This window comes from Rousettus aegyptiacus, unplaced genomic scaffold, assembly GCF_014176215.1.
Source record: "Rousettus aegyptiacus isolate mRouAeg1 unplaced genomic scaffold, mRouAeg1.p scaffold_m13_p_5, whole genome shotgun sequence".
NCBI lineage: Eukaryota > Metazoa > Chordata > Mammalia > Chiroptera > Pteropodidae > Rousettus > Rousettus aegyptiacus.
Genome location: NW_023416308.1, coordinates 11,357,684 through 11,378,399, shown reverse-complemented (window position 1 = coordinate 11,378,399; position 20,716 = coordinate 11,357,684). Strand labels below are relative to the sequence as shown.

At 54.7% G+C, this 20,716-nt stretch overlaps 2 protein-coding genes across 6 annotated transcripts in view; one reads left to right on the top strand and one right to left on the bottom strand.

Annotated features, from left to right (window-relative positions):
- RAB35 (RAB35, member RAS oncogene family) lies at nt 1-17,469 on the top strand. Of its 2 annotated transcripts, XM_016127180.2 has the most exons (6): nt 21-244; nt 5,572-5,622; nt 8,625-8,748; nt 13,518-13,642; nt 13,732-13,856; nt 15,113-17,469. In XM_016127180.2, the coding sequence occupies exons 1-6, from the start codon at nt 193-195 to the stop codon at nt 15,239-15,241; spliced, it is 606 nt and encodes a 201-aa protein (XP_015982666.1). In that variant the 5' UTR covers nt 21-192; the 3' UTR covers nt 15,242-17,469. The 2 variants fall into 2 exon arrangements, with proteins under 2 accessions (XP_015982667.1, XP_015982666.1); XM_016127181.2 differs by lacking the exon at nt 13,732-13,856 and having other exon boundaries at nt 1-244; nt 15,113-15,219.
- A 656-nt stretch (nt 17,470-18,125) lies between these two features.
- BICDL1 (BICD family like cargo adaptor 1) overlaps nt 18,126-20,716 on the bottom strand; it is an 80,514-nt gene continuing 77,923 nt past the window's right edge. For all 4 annotated transcript variants that reach the window (XM_016127176.2, XM_016127175.2, XM_016127177.2 and 1 more), the window contains one exon: nt 18,126-19,600. In XM_016127176.2, coding sequence (XP_015982662.2) covers nt 19,439-19,600 — 162 coding nt within the window. In that variant the 3' untranslated portion in view covers nt 18,126-19,438. The remainder of the gene's footprint in view (nt 19,601-20,716) is intronic.

Genomic DNA, 20,716 nt, shown 5'->3' with positions numbered 1-20,716 from the left:
GGGAAGGAGGGAGGCAGCAGCAGCGGCGGCGGCTGCTGAAGAGGAGGAGGGGGAGCGGAGGGAGGTGTTTCTGTCAGTTCCGGCTGTTTGTTCGGGAAGTGGATCCGCCGCTGCCGGAGCAGCCCGGAGGGAGCTGCAGATCGCGAGGCCACCACCGACCCCGCCCGCCCGCGCGCGCCTCCCCCGCCCGCCATGGCCCGGGACTACGACCACCTCTTCAAGCTGCTCATCATCGGCGACAGCGGTAAGGGCCGCGGCGGCCAGAGGCGGCGTGGGCCCTGCCGGGCGCGGCCCGCGGGGGCCTCGGGGCGGGCAGACGGGCGGGGAGGTGCCGGCCCGCACGGGGCGGGCGGGACTGTCCGGAGGCCGCCGGCCGCAGGGGCGCGCCGAGGGGCTCCGCTCTTGTCAAGGAGAGGTTGGGGCACCAGGCTGCGGAGCGGAGGGCCCAGCGCGTAGGGGTCGGGGCTGGGGCGCCGGGTCCACTCGCCGCGCCTGGCGCTGCCTCACGTGTGACCTTGGTCAAGTCGCGCGGTCTCTGGAGTTGGAGAGAACCGGGTTCGAGTTCTGGGACTACCAGCTTTCTCTCTCTGTGACCTTGGGCAAATTGTTTCGCCTTTCTTAGCCTCAGTTTCCTCATCTGAGAAGTGGGAACTTGCCTCTCTGGGTGGTGGTGTGAGTATTCGATGAGATAAAGCTGGAAAAGTGCTTAGCGCCCAACCTGGCCAGTAGATGTTAGCTATTGATGTGATAATCAGTATCCTCTTAAGCCTCAGTTTCTTCTTCTGCAAAGTGGGGATATTCCCAGAACCTGCCTTGTGGGATTACTGTGAGGTTTAAATGAGGTAAGTGAGGCAGGTAAAGCACTTCGCCCAAGGCCTGTCACATTCCTGTTGAATTATTATTACCCTGTCTCTGTATGTTTCTGTTTCCTCATCTGTAAAATGGAATAATAGGATCTGCCTCACTGGGCTGACTGAGTGTTCAATGAGATAATGCACACATAGTGTTTGGAACGGTGCCTGTCGCATAATGAGTGCTCGATACTGTTTGCTCTTACATACTATATGCTAGATGGGAGGTGGGTTGGCCACAATTAGAAAAGTGCTTTGACTTTGACCATATCTACACGCTTAGAGAGCTCCTAGCTCAGTGGACTGCCAACATCTCCAGTGCTCAGTGCAGTGCCTGGCACCCTGTAGGTGCCTAACGTTTGTTGAATGAATGAATAAATATCCTTAGAAGAGATAGGCAGGTTTCTGGTGAAGGGTGGAAAGTTTTAGAGGTATGGAGTGTGGCAGGTAAGTAGGTTTATGGGGTGACCAAGAGGTCAGGGAGGCAGGCCCCAGGAGGTTTATGGGAGCATAACTGAGGTGCTGGGATTATATGATGGGGAAGTAGGCTTGGTAGCATGCTGAGTTTATTGACCAGACCTGAGTTGAGTGTGGGCAAGGGGGTCATGTGACTGGAGGCAGAGGCCAGGTTGGTGGTGGAGCCCATGATTGTTAAGGAAAGAGGGGACCAAATCAAAGGGGTTGTCAGACCCTGATGTAGGAATGTTGGGTGACAGTGTCATATCTTGGTCAGGGAAATGGGTGGATTTTGGTCTCACCGTGGAGCTGGATTGGGATGTGGTTGGTGGTTTGGATAAGGTGAAGAAGGATGGCTGAGGTTTCCGTGGTTACTGGTGGAAGGGAGAGGTAAGGGGAAAACTTAGGGGCTAACTATGGAGACGAAGAGCGGCTGTGGTTGCGGAAGGAGTTTGAAAGGAGGAGGTTGTGGTTTGAATGAAAGAAAACCAGACAAGCTGTGTAGATTTGCTCTTGGAGATGGCTGCCAGCATTCCTCTTGGTCCTGAGGCTTCAGCCTTTACAGGATTTGATTTTAGCCCTGGCCTTGGTTCTGAGGGGCACTTGGGTGATTTCTCTCCTTTTTGGAGTTAAAGTCAGCCCACCACGGTTAGGGGTTCTTATCCTTCTGCAAGACATCTAGGGTCTGTATTGATTTCCAAAAATGAAAAATGTAAACTCAGCAAGTAGATGCAGATTGTTGTCTTTTCTTCTCCATAAAACCCGGGGGATGGTTTGGGCCCCCTTTCTTACAGTACATTTTGTATGGTGTATTGATTTTTCACTCAGAAGTCAGGTGTGAGAGAAGCCTCACTGGGTCAAGATTTACGTGGCCTGGCTCTTAGGTCAGTCTGAGCATGGAGGACTGTGCTGTGTAGAGGAGACAGATGCTCTCCAGTTTAATTTCTCCTTACAGTGAACTGATACTCAAAGCCGGATGCTTAGGAGACAGGGAGATGGTAGCCGTGAAGTTCAAACTAAGCTTTGGTAACTGAGCAAGGAGGCGAAGAACATCATGCACGTCCCTGACCTGGGCTCCTTATGTGCATGCTGCCTCACGGTTTATCAAATGATTTCACAGACTTTCTCCCATCTGGTTTTCACCCATTGCTTGTGTGGTTCGTGAGATAAGCAAACTAAGACTCAGGAGCTGACTGACTTGACCAAGTCACACAGTTCCTCAGAGGCAAAGCCAGGAGTGAATACACATCAATTCGATTCCGGGATGAGCAGCTGGTGTCAAGCCTGGCAAACAGGTCCTCAATGAATGTTAGTTTCTTTATAAATCTGGAGTTCTACTTCCCACTCTGCCACATTGTACACACTTCTGGAATGCATTCTCTCAGCTTCTGTAGCTCTTCTTTATGCCTAAGGTTCTGTACTTTCTCTTAACGTTCTTCTGGCATCGGCTCCGATGTGTAACCGCATTTCATCTGATCCATGGGGCCAGTTATCCTCATTCTTAGAACCCGGAGGCTGGAGTGGCCGTCAGAAATCTAGGTAAAGCCTTTCACTTTACAGATGAGTGAACTGAGGCTCTGAGAAAGGAAGTGACTTTTGTGAGGTTGTACAGTGAATTAGTTGCTGAGCCAAGTTTAAAATTGAGAACACTTTACTTGACGGTCTAAAGGTCTTCATCAGCCTCACACTGAAGGAAAGAGGAGTGAGGAAACTGTAGTGTAGCCCCAGGGATGAGCAGGGCTGAGGGTAGGGACTTTCGCGGAGGCTTTTTGAGGACCAGAGCGTCTATGTAACCCAAGAGGCAGAAAGCAAGGGAGAGAGGGAGTGTGCAGCAGGGAGAACAGTGATGACTGAAAGTGGTGTGTGAGGATTTTGTAGAATAAATCTATGTCTCCTGGGTACCAAGAGAGGTCGAATGCCGGGCCTGTGCTCCTTGCAGGGTGAAAGATGATGGGGTTGGACTGGGGAGGTTTCATGCTAGGCATGGCCCTTGATGGCCCTTGGGAAGCTGTTGACTTCGGCGGTTGTGAAGGTAGATTGGTACGTAGCTCTTTTTTCTTTAGGCCAGTGCTGTAGGGTGAATGGTAGCAGCGTGTTTTCCCAAGGAGGCCTCTACTGGGTATATTTAGGAGATGGCATTTCTCAGGGTGGGTGTCTGTTCCTTTTAAAGGAAAGAGCAATGCTGGAGATTGGTGTCAGGCCCAAACGAAGGCTCGGAGTAGCTGCCGATGTGTTGACTGTAGTGGTCTTTCTGAGGTCTAGTGGTTTTCAGCAGCTCTGCAGAGGAGGCTGGGGGCGAGTGAAGGGGACCTGGAGAGACCACGCTGGAGGGAACACTGCTACTTTATTGCTTCATGCAATCAAATTGCACGGGAATCAGATAAAATTTAATTTAAAAAAGGTTTCTGTTGCCCCACCCTACAAAGTTTGAAAACCACTGGTTTGGCTCCTGTTAATGCTGCAGTCATAGCGTAGATAGCATAGCTGTCATTGTGATTGGCATTAGTTTAGTCATAAATTCATTACACAATGTTTTGTTGGCACCTACTAAGTGCTGGGCCTGGCTTTCAGCACATTGAACGTTCAGGGCGAGTGAGGCGAGATCTCCTTCCTAGAGGAACTCACAGCCTAGTGGCCCAGACACAGATTTTAGCTGAGTAAGCGGACCCAGAAGGCTCCAGGAGGAAGCAGAGGAGCCGGCAGGGCTGAAGGGGTGTTGGCGTTGGGCAGAGCGCCGTGAGGGACCCAGCCCAAGACTTGGGCTCTCCTTGGGCTCAGCAGGAAGCCTCACAGAAGCAGCAATGAGGAAGTGGCTCTGAGCAAGAGGGCTGCAGGCACAGGGCTGAGCAGCAGGTACTGTGGGTGCAGCGCCCCTAACCTGTCTGTAGGAAGGTCAGGCCCAGGTTTGCTCCATGAAACAAGTTCTCCTGGGCCTCCCTGGACAACACACTCACCTGCAGAAGCCTCCAGACTGGATCATCAGAGAGGACGTCTGGGTTACTTAGTGTTAGAGAAGCACAGCCGAGGTGGGGGTGGAGACAGTGGCCTCGCTGAAGAGCTGCTGAGAGCTGTAGGCTTCTCCCCCCAGAAATCCACGTATATGCGAAATCTGCACTTAGCTTCAGGGGTTTCCGACACTGTAGGTTAAGATGTCCTCATATCCAGCTTTGATAGCACCGCTGCTAAAAATTGACCAGAAGCGAGATGCAAGGGCCCCTTTGGAGTGTTTTTATTCCACTTCCTGAAACAGATGCAAGAAGACTGCCCAAGCAGTGTGTATTGGCAGGAGCTGTTGAGCTCCCGAGTAGACAACCCAGGATTCAGGTCTCAGCTCCACGCTTCCTGCAGAGGCGCCTGGGCCAGCTGCTTAGCTTCTCGGACCCTCTGTTGCCTCATCTTAAGAGATACAGTTGGAATTATAGGAGCATCAAAGTGCCCATCACCCTCAGTGTTCTATGCAGGCTAGTACTTTCCTTCTGTGGTTGATTGAGCCAGCTGGCCTTAGGATGGCAGGGGTGAGGATGGGGCAGGAGGACACAGGTCAGATGCACCTGGCAGGCTAAAGCTACTGTATTAAAGGGAAGCCAAACTTACGAGGGTGAACAAATGTGCCAGGAGATGCTGTGGCAAGTGAAATGCTCTGAGCACACGGGCGCTGAGGTGTTGGGCCGACAAGTGTAAGGCAGACACCCCCTCCCCACTGATCCAGCCGGCAGTGACATCAGCGGGGGGAAAATGGCTGACAGTCCGTTCAAGTTGTCTGGGCTTCAGTTTCCTCACCTATAAAATAGCCCCGAAGATCTCAAGGGTTCTTCCAGCTCTGCAGTTCCTTGCCTCACACTGCACACAAACTGAAGCTCTGCACATGATGTGCTGTTTTCTAGGGATCACATTTTAGAGACACTTTGGGGCCACTATTATTTGATCTTCCCCTGCTTTATTTCTGTCATCTGGTACCTTCCCCTGGGTTGCCGGGGTTAGACCTCAAAACAGGGCCTGGGCATGAGTTCCTTTCTCATGTCTCCCTGGGGTGTTTGGGGGCAGCTTGTCTTACACTAGGACAAGGAAAAGGTCACAGACTGAGTGGGAGAGATGCTCTTGATATGTGACTGGTTGGGGAGGTCAAAAGCAGCATCAAGGAGGGAGATGGGTCCTGCTGAGCTTCTTGAGTTAGCTCCCGGGTATCATCTCCCCGGAGAAGGAAGGATCGGGTTGGAGGGAGGGGTCATGTGGCTCCTCTCATCTCCTGCTTTCTCTCCTACAGGTGTGGGCAAGAGCAGTTTACTCTTACGTTTTGCAGACAACACTTTCTCAGGTGAGTGTACCCCCGGGGTGCTGCTGTGGTGTTTGGTTTTGAAATCCCTTTCCCTGGTGCCAGAACGTACCTGCCTCTGCCTGATGTCAGAAACATTGTCATTCCGGTTGCTGTATGAGGGGAGGAGAAGCGGAGGGGAGGGAGGCACAGGTTAGAAGTCTCTGTGGTTGGTCTTAATCTGTCTTGTTCAAAAAAATCCTTTACGGGCTCATCCTTTGCCATGCAGGGTCTTTTTGTGTCCTAACAGTTAAAAAAGAAAAAGTTAAACAAATTTTACAAGTTAGTATATGCCTGGGTCAAATTTCAAATAGGAAGACTCAATAAAGTGAAAAATGAAAGCTGTCCCTTCACCTGTCCCCTCCGGTGCTCTGGTATCCGCTGTTAAGCACGGTGGGTCTTTCCTTCTCAACTCTTCATGCAGCGGGTCAGCAACTTGCCTACCCCCTCAGCCTATCAGTGATCACCCTTCCACGGCTGTACGTAGACCTCTGGCTCTTTGGAATGCCTGCGAAGTTTCCAGGGCTGTGCGTGGATGCACAGCATTCATTAACAGTGCTCTTGATAGCTGCATGCTTCCTGGTTGCTGCTTTTCTCAGTGATGCTGCATTTCTTGGGATACATCGTATGTTAATTCTTGTATTGAAGTGGAATGGAGTGACTAGGTCAGGGGTATGTGCATTTAAATTTTTCACAGATACTATCAACTCAGCTCTCAAAGAAGCTGTACTGAGTGAAGTGACACTCTCCTCCAAGGGTTAAAAGTGTCCTGGTCAACACTGATCAGTGCTGAGTCTTGGTAGTCTTCGTTTTTGCTAAGCCAATTGGCAGAAAGTACAATCTCCTTTAAGTTTGTATTTCCCTGATCACTGGTGAAGTGGGACATGTTTTTGTCGAGTATATCAGGTTCATTGCAGAGGCTTCACGCTGGCTTGGCCTGTCTGATCAAGGATGATATGTGACTTCTTATGGTGGATTCCCTGTGATGTGATTGAGGGATGAGCTACAATTAGGAAGTGGTTCCATGGCTGACGCCTCTCGGTAGAGAAGTGGATTTCTCCCAACAGTAGCCCTGCACTGGTGGTGTGATGTGGAAAGAGTTGTCTTCTCTGTGTGACCACGAATGTGACTAAGTCTCAGCTCATCTGTAAAGTGGCACTAATCATCGTCCTTCCCACAAAGAGTTATTGTGAGGGTCATTTGCAGTATTGTAAGTCATAGTGCCTGGGACTTGGTAACCTCTCAGTACATACGAGCAGTTTGTTGTTACTAGTACCTTCTGTTCAAGAGTAGTAACTAATGGGCAGCTTCTCATTGTGCTGAAAAAACATCCCTCTGACTTCCCAACCTATCAGCTTTCAACTCCTGGAGGGCTCTCTTTTGCAGTCCCTGTCCTCTATCCATTTTTACTACCTGCAGCTTAGTTGGTTCTAGCCTGGAGCATTACAGCAGCTCCTACCCATCCCCCACCAGACTTTTGAATTCATCTTGCTGATACACACTTCTGGCACTTCTGGCGGGGCATTCTGTTTAAAAACCTCAGCTGCCCTTTCTTAGGCGAGCAGAGTTTATAGCAAGGTTTCTCCACTTCAGCACGGTTGACACTCTGGATCCTGTGATTATGTATTGTGGGGGCCATTCCGTGAAGGCCTTGGAGCAAAATCCCTGGGTTCCACCCACTAAACGCTAGTAGCAATGCTCCCCTCCCTGGTTGTGACAACCAAAAATGTCTCCAGGCACTGCCCAGTGTCCTCTGTGGGGCCACAATCATCCCTGGTTGAAAACCACTGGTCTTCATAATCTATTTTCAGCTCACTTTTCCAACTTCCTTTCTCAGACTGTTCATTCTTTTGTTTCTCGAGCTCTCTCGCTCACTCACGCATTCAGCCACCAGCTGTTTGTTGAGTGCCTGCCACAGTAGGTGCCGGGCCACACTCCTTGCTGTCATCCAGCGCTCGCAGAGCGCCAGCGATTGGCTAGTTTTCTGACTGTTTTCTCTCTGTGCTTTGCCTCCGCTCTTTTCCTCTGGGTGGCCTGTCTTTCCCCCAGCTAATCTTACTCATTGAAATCTTACCTATTCTTTCAAGCTAGGCCTGAATGTGACTTCCTCCCCAAAGCCTTCCCTGATCTCCACCCCACCGTGACCTTTGGTCTTTCCTCTATACTTTCGACCCTTCCTAGAATCAGTTGTGTGTGTCCTGTCTGCAGCACTGTTACATTGTAAGCTCCAAATGGAGTGAGAACACGTCTTCTTAGCATTCGGGCCTTGGTAAGCTTGCACAGGACTATTATACTGGCCAAAAATTCTCTTCAACTCCATCTTTCACACAGATGCCCCAGGAGAGCTATTTACAGTGCACCTCAGGCTCTGATTAAAACCTTTCAATGCCTCCCTGTCACACACAAGAGAAAGTCCGAGCTTTCGAAATGGCGCAGAGGCCCCGAAATCAGGCCTTGGCACCTCTTACCTGCCTGACCGTGTGCTTGACCTCACGTGACCCCTCCATTTGCTATTTTTTGCTACTACCTTTTGTGCCTGGAGCAAATTGCACTTGTTGTATGTTAAGAAGTTAATTTTGTGGGTCATTTTAAATGTTTAGAATAGAAAAGAAAAACCCAAAGTGCATGATAGGTCTCTCACCATTTTTAGGCCACAGCTGACATGTCTGTGGCCCAGCCGCTCTAAATCAAGGAGCCTGTCCTTGAACCAAGTCACATTTCCCGTTTTATTTATTTCGTGGTACCCGTGACACTTAAAATTGTCTTCTTCATCACTGCGTTTCATCATATCCTGTCTGGCCCTCACCTTGACTGTGGGCTCCATTGCTCTCCCTCACAGCAGAAACCATATCTTCCTCATTCGGAGCTATGTCCCTGGGGCCTGTGACATGCTGGGCCCATACAGTGAGTGGGGAGGGATCGTGGAGCCTGGGGTTGGCCGCGCAGTCGAGGATGAGGTCTGACTGGGGCATCTGTGAGCCTTGCTAATGTGCATGTGTGTGCAGGCAGTTACATCACCACGATCGGGGTGGATTTCAAGATCCGGACCGTGGAGATCAATGGAGAGAAAGTGAAGCTGCAGATCTGGGACACGGCCGGGCAGGAGCGCTTCCGCACCATCACCTCCACGTGAGTCGGCCTGGCCCGCCCCCGGCCTGACCTGTCGCCACTGACATGTGAACACACTTGAGTGACTAGGCCCTGGCTGTGGTAGAAATGTCACTGGGGTGGGCCCCTTGCTGGCCACCATAGGTGCTGTCAAGATGAGCCTCTTCCTGGGGCCTGGGTGTGACTGCTACTCCTGTGTGTGCAGTGGCTGAGCACCCTGGCTCTGGGGCCTGGTAGGACAGTAAGGGTCATTCAGTTTACCCTGTGGCCTTTGGTACTTTTGTCTGTAAAATGGGGTAACTGTGATACTGGCTGTGCCTCGCGGTCAGACATAGTAACAGTTACTGTTGTTGGGTGTCAGTTGTGACAGCTGGGGTCAGCTGTGCAGCCTCCCGTTACCCGCCTTGACTTCTTGGAGCTGGCTTCTCTCTGTTGGGAGGCCTGGAAGGGGCCCTGGTGCGTAGGAGGCCATTGAGAGGCCCCCGCTCGGCCTCCCTAAAGTCAGTTGCTGGGAACCCAGCTCACCCAGCGGGCTGCCCTCCTGTGTTGCCGCAGCCCCACTGTGGCTCTTAGGTGCAAACAGGAGAACCCAGCTAGAGCTCGACACAGCAGGAGTCCCGTGGAGGGTTCCAGCAAAGAGCAGGGCTTCGAAGGCAAACGGTTTGAAATTTACATTGCTGTGTTCTACTGTGTGACCTTGGGCAAGCTGCCTAAACTCTCAGTGTTTCGGTTTCCCAGAGGGTTTATCTTTAGACTTTCCTTCAATGCTGATCCTGTGTGCCCGGTGCCCTGTGCTTGGGCTTCATGCAGATGATCTCATTGAGCCCTCTGCAGTTGGTACCGTCATTGTCCCCGATTTACAGATGAGGGAGCTTCTGAGAGGTGTCCTGCTCCCAGGGAGTGGCAGAGCCTGAGCTGCGCGCGGTGTCGTGTGCAGAGTAGGAGCCGGTGTCTGGCCCGTGGTAGTCGCCTCTTCGGTAGGCCTCTGCTTTGCCTCCCCTGCAGTCCCTGTATGAGGGGAGCTTCGGGGCAGGTGCGTGAGGGGGGTCGTCAGCTGGGGGTCCCTTCCCTCCCTTCCACTCGGAGGCGGGGTGGACCCCAGGCTGGCCGTAGGGTGTTCCGAGGGATAGGAAGTGCAAAGAGCCCCTACAGTGGTGGCTGGGAGAGTGGGGGGATATCAGGGGGAGCTGGCCAGGCAGGGAGTGGGGTGGGCAGGTGGACAGGTGGCCCTGGTCAGGGGGTTCTGAGGGGCTGGATCCTGGGCAGCTTCTGTGGGTTTCTGTCACTGGGCTTGTCCTGTGCTGAGCACATGTGTGCTGTGGTCCATGACTCCCTGAGACCCCAGGAGTCCCCAGTAATGGGCGCTGCCCCGTGCAGCTTTCTCCAGCTACTTGCTGATGAGCTGCCTGAGCCCCCTGGTGTCTCCGCAACTCCCAGTGAGACAGACCCTAAGGAGGGCAGCGGGAGTCGGGCTCCTTGAGGTAGCGTGGATGTCTTTGGGTGGCCCGTGTCCAGCCCGAACAAAACCAAGACCTCTTGGTTAGACCGAGGCACCAATCTCGGATGTACTCAGATGAGCTGGGACTGTTGCTAGGGACATTACCTACTTCATTTCATTTAATCCCGATAAAAAGGGTCCTGTGATTATCTCCATTTTATGGATGAGAACATGAGGCTGAGAGTGTGAAGTGACTTAGCTTGGTTGGTCAGTTAGTTGAACTGAGGTCCGTCCGATGCCAGGGCGCTTACCTTAACCAGTCCCTGCTCTCTGCTGGCCCCCACCCCCAAGAGGCCCGGGCTCAGGAAGATGTATGTACTCTAGTGCCTCCTGTGGGTTAAAATCAGCCGAGGAATTCAGGAAGCTGAGAATATGGGGTCTGGCCATGAGAAATGCTGCTTTTAGCAGAGGAGCCACAGCCCTGCCCTGGCTGCCATGAGATCAGCTCCTTTCAGGGCGGGTCCGAAAGGGGGTGAACAGCCTCCTTCATTCTGTTGGGGAGACTGGAGTTACTCAGCTGCCTGAGGGCAATGCATGTTTGTTTCAGGGTGCTTGAGAAGGGGTGGGGTACGGGTGACGCTGCACACTGGTGGCCTGCGGGCACCAGCTCAGCCCCTGCTGGCCATCCCGTCTGGGAAGGCTGAACGTAGCTCCATCTTGGGGTCCCCAAATGTGCCCCTCCTGAGGCAGGAAGCACTGCAGGCCACGCTGAGGGGCCACGGACACCCGGTGATGGTAGCGGGTCAAGAAGGAAGGGGTCTTGGAAGAGACCAGCAGAGTTTGTTCTTTTCAGGGATTGGGGCGGTCAGGGTACGATAGTGTGGCTTTTTCTGATTCAGGGATTTAAAAGGGAAACTGCATCCTGTTAGCCTGACGAGAAAGAGCCCTATTGTCACTCTCATGGTTTTCTTGTCTCTTGGGAGCTAGGGGTTTGCTGACCGTGAGAGGTGTGGCTGGGGGCGAGGTTTTGGGGAGGAGGCAGCAGTGAGGTGCTGGATGCTAAGACTAGAGGGAGAGGTGACAAGGAAGGGGGGCCTTCGATGCTTTGCCCTAGACACTAGGAGTCAGACCCCGTGACTTTGGCTGTGTGGCTGTATTAGGTTACTCAGCCTCACATCCTCACTGGTAAAATAGCGACCCTTCTGTCTGTCATACCAGGTCGTCGCAAAGATTAATTACGTAGTGGATGTAGTGTGCCTGGCACAGAGCTGAGCGTGGGGAGTGGGAGTGGTCGCTGAAGGTGGTGGGGACAGGAAGAAGCCCAGCGGCACCAGCTCCCTCTCGTGAGAGCTCCGCGTTCCCGACCTCGTTCCAGGACTGGTTCTCTCCTTGTGTGTCTCCCCCAACCCTGATAAAGGGCCCTTGCTTGGGCCGCAGAAAAGGCGGAGGTTCTCAGGGAGCAGTGGGGGCTTTGTGCTGGGGCCGTGGCCGTAAGGCATCTTGGCATCGTCAATGGACTTTAGCAAAGGAGAGTTTGGAAACACATTTCATTCGCTACTCACACTTATTTGCTGGCAGGGGACAATCGTCTCTCCCTCTGGTTCCTGGCCTGCACTCCTGTGCCTGCTCAGGTGGGCATCCACCACGCCGAGCTGCCAGAGGACGGGGCTGGGGCCGGACGGAGAGCTGGTTCTGAGGGCGCCGTGCCTAGATTGCTGGATTGTTAGGGCTCCTCAAGGCAGGGGGCCTGCACCCTCGGCAGGGCAAAGCTGTGGGCAGAATGAAGCCTGCGAGGCCTCAGTGGACAGCATCTGAGGGGTGGAGCCGGGGCGTTGGGGGAGACTGGTCGGGTTTGGCCCCCGGGCACGGCAGGGCCTCTGCTTGGTCACAGCCTTGATAGCCAGCGCAGGGAAGCGGCTGTCACTGTTGCCTGGCCATGCTGTCCCTCGGTTTTCTTCCGCCTGTGTCAGGGGCCCCAGATTGTCACTGAAGAGTATTAGTGAGAATAAAGAGCCACCGTTCTGAGTGTTTGCTGTTCGCCAGCCCTTGTGAAATTGTGTATCATCTCTGTTGTTCCTCACAACCGTCCAAAAGTACTGGTGTCTCCTTTTTAGAGTTGAGGAAACTGAGGCACGGTGAGGCGCATGCAGTGACCCTTCCAGGGTCCCACAGTCTTTTCAGAGATGAAGCTAGGGTTGGCCTTTGTCCTGTAATTGGGCCTAGAATGCAAGTAGCTGGCCAGAGGCCTGATGGGCAGGCAGATGGGGACGCAGCGGCACCCACCAGCCGTGTTGGCTCCACCCTTGCCGAGTCTGGCACTCCAGAACCGCAGCTCTCCCGCAGGCCCCGGGGCCAGGCGCTCAGGCCCTGCTGAAACCTCAGGAGCTTGGAGGTGCTTGGGTCTGGGCCAGGGGGCAGCCAGCATGCTGGGAGGAGGCAGCCTGTCAGCTAATGACCACCACCTCTTGTGGGCAGTGGTTCCTGCCTCGTTCTGAGCAGGCCCTGGTGAGTGATAACCTCTGCGGCTTTGGCTCGTTCCATAGTGTCAGGCGGGGGTGTCACCTGGCTGTTGGGTCAGGGAAGGCTCTCCAGGGAAATGTGAGGCCCTGTCCTCTTCTTCCTGGGGTCGATGTCGTCCTGAACCATATGAATGAATGGGGACGTGGTGTCTGGACGGGAATGTTTATACTCTCCAGCCTCCCAGGCCCTTTAGCTGACTTCGGGCCATGGGGTCTGCACCTTTGGGTGGTGCCATATGTGGGACGCCTTCTTCCCAACCGTACCTGCATGCCCACACTCTTCCATGCTCTCCCTGCCACTGGCATGGATGAGCCCAGGGTGGCAGGATGGGAGGTGCCCACCTGCCCCCCCCCCGGGGGGAGTGCAGACCTTGATAGGGCTTCACAGATGGTACATCTTAGAATGGCATTTTACTGAGATTTGAGGAGAGGAAAAAAATTTTTGAATGTTAAAACAAGGAGAGTGATAATATGTCAAATGCAAAACTTGCCTGAATTTTAAAAATAAAACAGGAACTTCAAAGACGTTTCAAGCTCGTGGCAGACTCTGAACAACCTGGCTGGCCTTCTTAGGGCTGAGCCCCCTCTACTCACTGGTGTCGTGGTGACAAGCACTGAGAAGCAGTGCTGTCGAGCATCCCTTCCTGCTGGCCGGGTTGCGGTTCCAGAAAGTTCAGGCGAGGCCAAGTGCAGAGAAGACTCTGGGTGTCTTGCTGGAGAGCGTGTGCTGCTTACCGGGTCCCTGGCTGCTGTCTGGATGTGGGCAGGCAGGTCCCAGTGAGGCCCTTACCCCTCTGTTGGCTGAAGCTCTGATGTAGACCCCGGCCCTACAGGTATTACCGGGGGACCCACGGGGTCATCGTGGTTTATGACGTCACCAGTGCCGAATCCTTTGTCAACGTCAAGCGGTGGCTTCACGAAATCAACCAGAACTGTGATGATGTGTGCCGAATATTAGGTGAGATTGGACCCAGTGGGGTGGCGACAGTGGGTTGCGGGTGCCGGGGCGCTCCCGCAGGACCCGGCTGACTCTGCTTTGTCTTGAAGTGGGGAATAAGAACGATGACCCCGAGCGGAAGGTGGTGGAGACGGAAGACGCCTACAAATTTGCTGCACAGATGGGCATCCAGTTGTTTGAGACCAGTGCCAAGGAGAACGTCAACGTGGAAGAGGTGAGGCCTGGGCTGGCGCAAGAACAGGGAGGGAGCGGGGCCCAGCTCTGCTCCTCCAGCTCCGGGCACCCAGGCGGCCCACAGGAAATGTCATAGCAGCTGCCGTTTGTTGAGTGTGTGCCGTGTGCCAGGCATCGTGCGAGGCCCTTTGAAGCTGTTGGTGCCTCTCTCAGCAGTTCTCTGTGGTAAATTGTTCCGTTTCAGATAAGAAACTGAGGTTCCAACTTGAGGAATGTCACCCAGCTCCTAATAGGCTGAGTCAAACTTAGATCTGTCCCACACCACAGCCATGCGGTTTCCACTCAGTGCTCTGCCTCATTGTCCCCGCTCCACTGCTGTCACTTTATGCTCTCTGGCTTTCCCTATGGCCTTGGCCTTCAGAGCTTGGGCAGGCACTTGCTGTGGGGTGCACACCCCCCGCAGACCGGCCGAGCCTCTGCCGGGGCTGCTGGAGAGCAGTGGGAGTCTGGTAGAGGAGCCGGACCTATGCCACAAGCCCAGGCTGGCCGCACTCACGGCTTTGAGAGTCCTTCCCCATGGAGTGTGGAGGCCGGGACCCCCCACTGCATCCTGGACACCGGGCGCCTCTGAGTCAGGCTAGGATCAGTGTGGGCCTTTCCACCTGGCCTGTGGTGGGCTCCGTGTGACCTGGGGAGGCCACTCCAGCTCTCTAGGCTCCATGTGTTCCTTCCGTAGATTGGGGTGGGGTGGGTCCCTGCCTCCTGGGTTATGAATAATAAGTGAATAAGTGAAGCAGATTGTGTCGCCTTCCCGGCAGAGCGCAGGACAGGACTGTGAGTTGGTAGGTGGCGTTCAGCTGGATCTTGGCATCATAAGGACGTCTTGGGGAGGTTTGGGGAAGGTTCTAGGCAGGATGTGCAGGGAGGTGGCATGGAGTGGGCAGGCTCTGAGTCCCTTTAGCTTGTCACCTGAGCAGGGGCACCTCTACCTGTTCAAATTCCAGCCGAAAGACAAGGTTCCTTTGTCTCTTTAAAAGAAAGACTGGAAGGTGCTGAGAGACTGACTTCCTTCAGGACATAGCTCCTTGGTCTTTGATGTTCCTCTTTGACCTTTATACTTCATCACTTCCTTCTAGGAGGGGTTTGATGATATACATAAAAAAAATTTATGAGCAGAAATAGAAAGCTGGGCCCTTGGAGGTGGGGAGGAGGCCATGCCGGCCGGCAGAGGTAGCGCGGCCGTGGCAGGCCTCCCCACTGGGTCTGAGGCCCGCCCTGCCTCCTTCACCCTCACAGATGTTCAACTGCATCACAGAGCTGGTCCTCCGAGCCAAGAAAGACAACTTAGCAAAACAGCAGCAGCAGCAACAGAACGATGTGGTGAAGCTCACGAGGAACAGTAAAAGAAAGAAACGCTGCTGCTAATGCCTCCCTCAGCCCACTGCAGAGACTGCACTGCGGCCACTTCCCCAGCCCGAGGCCCGCGGGGCTCCTCGGGGGACAGTCTCAGTTTTGTGCCGTTATTTAAAGAATTCTCTCCACGTTTTTGTATCTGGAGGCGCCATCGGCACTTCCTTCCCTCCCCCTCGAGTACTAAGAAGGTGTTGGACAACTCGCCCTTCCCTTCTGGTGCCCCTGCCCCTTGGCCAAGGCGCCTGGGCACAGCAAGGACGCTGCCAGCCGAGTGGACTGATTAACCAGAGTTTGTACATAATGTATATTGCTTTAACCAGCGTGTCACCCTTGTCCTGCTCTGGCTTTGCCTCCCTAATGCCAGCCTGCTGCAGCAGACCCTCCCGCCCCATCCCATCTTACCGCCAGCAGCTTCCTGAGGAGACGGGATCGCGTTCTAGCCACGTCTGTTGCCAACCTGGGCTGGTGGAGTGGGCTCCATGTTACCTGTTGTCTGCTGCAAGCCGTCGTCGACTTGTCCTTGGGTCTCACCCATCTCCAGGGCCTGTGCCACCTCTGTTCCCAGCCCAGCTCTCTTCCTTCTCCATCCTCTGCCCCTAACCGTTCTGGCAGCTGGGGAAGCCTGGCCTTGAGGTGGGCCTGGGGTTCCCATTAGAGGCCTGCCCTCGGCCGGCCTAGCCCTTCGGTTCTGCAGGAGCCACTCATGCCCTTTGGCCAACAGATTCGTGTCCTGCCTTCTAGATGCCTCTGAGCTACAAACCCAGGGGGCTGTAGCTTCTATTTATACCAACCTGTGTCAGTTCCAACAGAAAGGCGGGGTGTGTTCATGCAGGGATGGGGCTTAGGAGCATTATTTTAACAGATAAAATGAAGCCAAATCAAATGAATTAAGTTCCTCACACTTTTTTTTCCCTTCCTGAGGTTTGGTTGGCACAGCAGCAAAAGCTGTGGCCTCCGCACTTCGGGGCCAGTGTTTTTAGAAAAAGTGAATGGCTTCCTGTCATTGTGGGGCCGGGCTCTTGGCAGATCAGCTCTGTCTTCCTGGACGTTTCTTGGGAAAGGAGAAGGGGCCTCCCAACCTTATCTGTGTTGGCCGAGGCCTCCCACTGAGTTCCTGGGTCTTTGATGCAGCACCGGGCGCCTTTGACTGTGGGGAGTGGGTGCCAGGGGCTGCTGGACTGTGTGGCGACAGTGCCTCTGAGCTGAAGGCAGGTAGCCTTGGATCACTGACAACTGTTTTAGTACAAAGATAGCACGAGGATTTCTTAGGTGGGAAGGAATGGCAGCTGGGGTTGGGAGCCAGCCAGCTTTGACCCACCCTGGTCCCTTGGAGGAAAAACCAGGGTTATTATCTGCACTTGATTACTGTCCCCTTCCCTCTCCCTTAGGACACTTCATTCACCTTTCCCCCAAAAGGATCACGTAACCTGGGAATAATTTATTTCAACACCATGATGCGTTTTATTAGATTTCCTTTCCTAGGCGATTACCAGGCGAAGCCCTGATTGGACAATCACATCACGGATCACACTGCAGATTTTCCACATTAACGCTGTTGATGGGTTTTTAATCAATCAAAACTGGGGGTTTCTTCTGACCTGTTTCTCCACTTCCCCAAACTGCCAAAACACCGTGGTTCCACGTGACGGGCCTTCACATTGGAACGTGGGACGAGGTGGGGGAGTTCTGTGGGCCTGAGGAGGCGGTGCTGTGGAGAGGGGCTGCAGGGCCAACCGGCAGGCAACCTTGTCTGATCGCAGGGCCAGGAGCAAAAGGGGGGTCTCCGTCCTCAGACTGTCCTGGCTGACCATGGGTCCTGTGCAGACGCGCAGAGCTTGGGGCTCCTGGGGCGGGCAGCACACTCCACTTTAAGCATTAAGGTGACATCAGTGTGTGGCAGTGCTTGCAAATTCAAGCAATAAGAGGAGGGGGTCCTGGAAACCTCTAGCCCAGACTGGGACCATCATGGTTCTGGCACCTGGATGTCCAGACCCAGGTGGTGGGGCGATTTCGGTGATGACAGTGTGCCTGTCCCGCTGAGTGTTAAGTACGCATGAATGGAGAGGGTGGGGGTGGGGGCATCATAGGGCTGGACCGATGTGTCCTGGTGGACCCGATGTGAAATTTCTGTTGAACAAAACATTCAAATGGTTTGCTAGGATTATTTCTGTATTGAAAGTTTCTAATTATGCTTTTTAAAAAAAAGTACTAAAAATAAAGGTTCAAGCTGCCAAATTTTCTTCCAGGGTCCGTTTCCTCTCTTCCAGCTGTGCTCTGGGTGGGCCTGCCTTCTTCCACCCATTGTGTCCGGCTCGTTGGTTCTGGTGTGAGTCCTGCACAGGTGCCTCTTGAGGCTCAGGGACACTTTGAGGAGCCAAGTTCGTGTTCTCCACCAGGAGTCCCAGGTTGAGCTGCTCTGGTTTGATGCACCGGCTGGGAGCTCCCGTGTTCAGATGCCAGGGGAAGCGCCGTGTTTATTCTCTGCACGCCCGGAAGGATGCAGTGGAAGCTTTCCTTGCAGTGATTTCTTCCTGGCTCGAAGTTTCTGCCCCGCCACAGGGCCGGGTTGGGGCTTGGCACGCAGTGCCAGCAGGGCCCGCCTGTAGCTGGGCAACCGCAGCGCTGGCAGGGAGCCCCAGCCGTGACGGGCATGGAGGTGGCGCCTTTGGTCACTGCTCCCCAAACAGCTGTCAGTGACAGGATGCTTTCGCCCTCCAGTGGGGGTGCCCCTTCCTGGCCCAATCCTCTGGCTAGGTCCTAGTATGTGAGGTGTCCTCCCCGGTGTGTGGGGGACTCGCTAGAGATGACTCTTCATGCCAGCCAGAGGCGGTTTCTGAAAGATAAGCTGTGTTCGGACCAAACCACCCCTCCGGCACCCAATGACTGAGGCGGGAAACTCTGTAGAAATTCATTTATTCTTAGACTATTTTCAAAAGAAGCGGTGGTGCGCTGTGTTTCTAAAAATATGCCTTTATAGATTTATATATAATATGTATATTATAAAATCCATACATGTATTTACACAATTGCTACATACAAAATTACAGCACTGTGGTATGTACATATCTACAGGTACATTCTTTCTGCTCGTCCCTGCTGTGCTTTTCCCAGGTGAGGGAGGAAGATGATCCTTTGTGAAGCAGCCTGCGGGCTGGCTCAGCCCAAGGCGCCTCAGGGCCTCAGCAGAGAAGGTGCCGTGGCTGCTGAGGAAGGAGCAGAAGCAGCAGGTTGCAGGATTCATTCCTCTGCGGGCCTGGTGGGCAGTGTCTGCAAGCGTCCACCCCGTGGTGACAGTGCTGCCCTTTAGGTGGAGGTGGCTGACCACAGACCCCTCTGGGGCCATTCTGTGGCTTCGACTTGCTTGGCTGAACCAAGCACTTGTGTATGTGAAGGGAGCAGGGGGCCGTGGGAGGAGGACGAGACCCCTCGCAGCCCTGGCCCCACGAAGGGGAAGAGGCTGGCTGAGTAGAGCCTGCAGACAGGCAAGGCCTGCAACTGGTGGAGGCCGGGGAAGAGCAGTGGCAGCCAGGGGACAGGCCCTTCTTTTTTCTGGGCTCAAGATGGCCTTGGCCAAGCTGTGGTAGAGCCCACTGGGGCTGAGCACAAGAGAACGGCCCCAGCTGTCAGGCCCCGCAGGCTGGGACTGCTGCCCACAGAGGTGCTCTTGGCAGAGGAGTGTACACGTGGAGGGGGGCCGCCTCCCCTACTCCGGGGCCAGGGGCTGGGGGAGGGATGGCGGCTCAGGCCTGGGCTTGATGCCCTGTGGACGAGGCCCCGAGGCTCAGGCCAGCTGGGGCAGCAACAGCCCCCTGAGGCATGCAGAAAGGGCCTCCATTTCCCGTTCCCCATCTTCCACGACAGGAGGGCAGCAGCGCCTGGGGCTGGTGCGGAGCCTCCGAGGCATGGGCCCGGGGTCACTGGAGGCAGCATGAGCTCTGCTCAGCAATAGCGGATCCTGGGGAAGCCCAGGCTGGGCTTGGCCGGGCAGTGGGGACAGGGCTCCTGCCTGTCCCTCTGTCTAGGGCAGCCTTCAGAGGCCAAGCAGGCCCTTCAGGACAACGTGGCCCCAGTGCGGGCAGGCAGTGTAGCCATTGAGCCTGGCCCAGGGCGGGGGCCCTTGCATGCAAACACAGCACCCTGGGCCCTCGCCTGCACCCCCTTTCTGTCGCCTCCAGTCCACCCATCCTCACTGGCTTGACTGTTCCCAGCTTAAATTTTCCTGAAGAATGAGAAGAGCCGTTTGCCTTCAGTGGTGCCGGGCTCGTCCCCGCGCCCTGCGCCGTGGGCCCTGGAGAGAGCAGTGGCAGGCCGACTCTGTTCCTTCAGGTGCGTGTCCATCAGCTGCCGGTCAATGATCCTGTGCATGTCATCCTGCAGAGGGCAGAAAGGAGGGGGCTGAGCAGGGCAATGACCTGGCGCCGGGGCGGGGTGGGGTGGGGTGGGAGGTGACAAGTGTCAGGAAGGATGGGAGATGAGGATGAGAAATGAGATGAGTGAGCAGTTGCAGCCGGGGCTGCCCCGACCAAGAAAACAAGAAAACGGCGAGTGTAAATGCGATGTCGGGACACACAGGAGCCGCGTGACACCTCCAGTCTCAGGGCTTGGGCTGGCCTCCCCTCGCTAGTGTTACCCCCCACCGGGCCCCCCAGACTGTATGTCCCTGTGGGGCCAGAGAACGGCTGCAGCTAGCTGGTGCCTCCCTGTCTCCACCCAGGCCACCGGCCCCACACCAGCGCTCAGCCTCGCCTGCCTCTCTGCCTTGCCTCCTGTGTCCCTTAGGGCTGACTGGGTGCCTCTAGTTTGGTCCAGCCCCCAACCCCACCAGTGACCTGTTTGCCAGCTTTCCAGCCCAAGGGCTTGGCCTCAGGGGGCTTCTGTCCTTTTTTTCCTTTCAAAGTATTACCAGCCTGAGCTGCCAATGCCCACGCACCACTGGCGGCCACACGTGGCAAGGACAGACTCCCTGGGTACTGGGCCTGCCCACCCCAACCACCCATCAGCCCCTACTGGCGGGCGAGGCTCCCCTCTGTGGCAGAGGCCCGGGCATCACCATCTTAGCGCTTGTCCTTGGCTTTCTCACTGAGGCAGTACTGTTCCCCTGCCGCTTTGTTAAAGTTGCCTAGAAAATGCCCCCCTCACCCCAACCCTACCTTGCAGGACATTAGCTTTCACTCCACAGAGTGGCTGTGGACAGAGCGGCTCCACTCTATTCTATTCGCTAGATTCCAATTCTGTGCAAGACTGCATTCGACAAAGTGTGAAGGCTACTGGTTTAGATGCAAGCAGTCCTGTCTAGTTCACACCAGCGGGAAACAACAAGCAGCTGCCTGATTCCTTCCCCCTTGAACCCCTTGGGCTCCGGAATGTCCTGGTGAAAAGACCCCGAGCCTTGGGCTAAATGCTGGAGTGAGTCAGCTGCTTGAGTCTGAGCACAAGACGGGGAGGCCTGATGTCAGGGCAGATGACCTCTGCCCTCTGAGCAGCCAC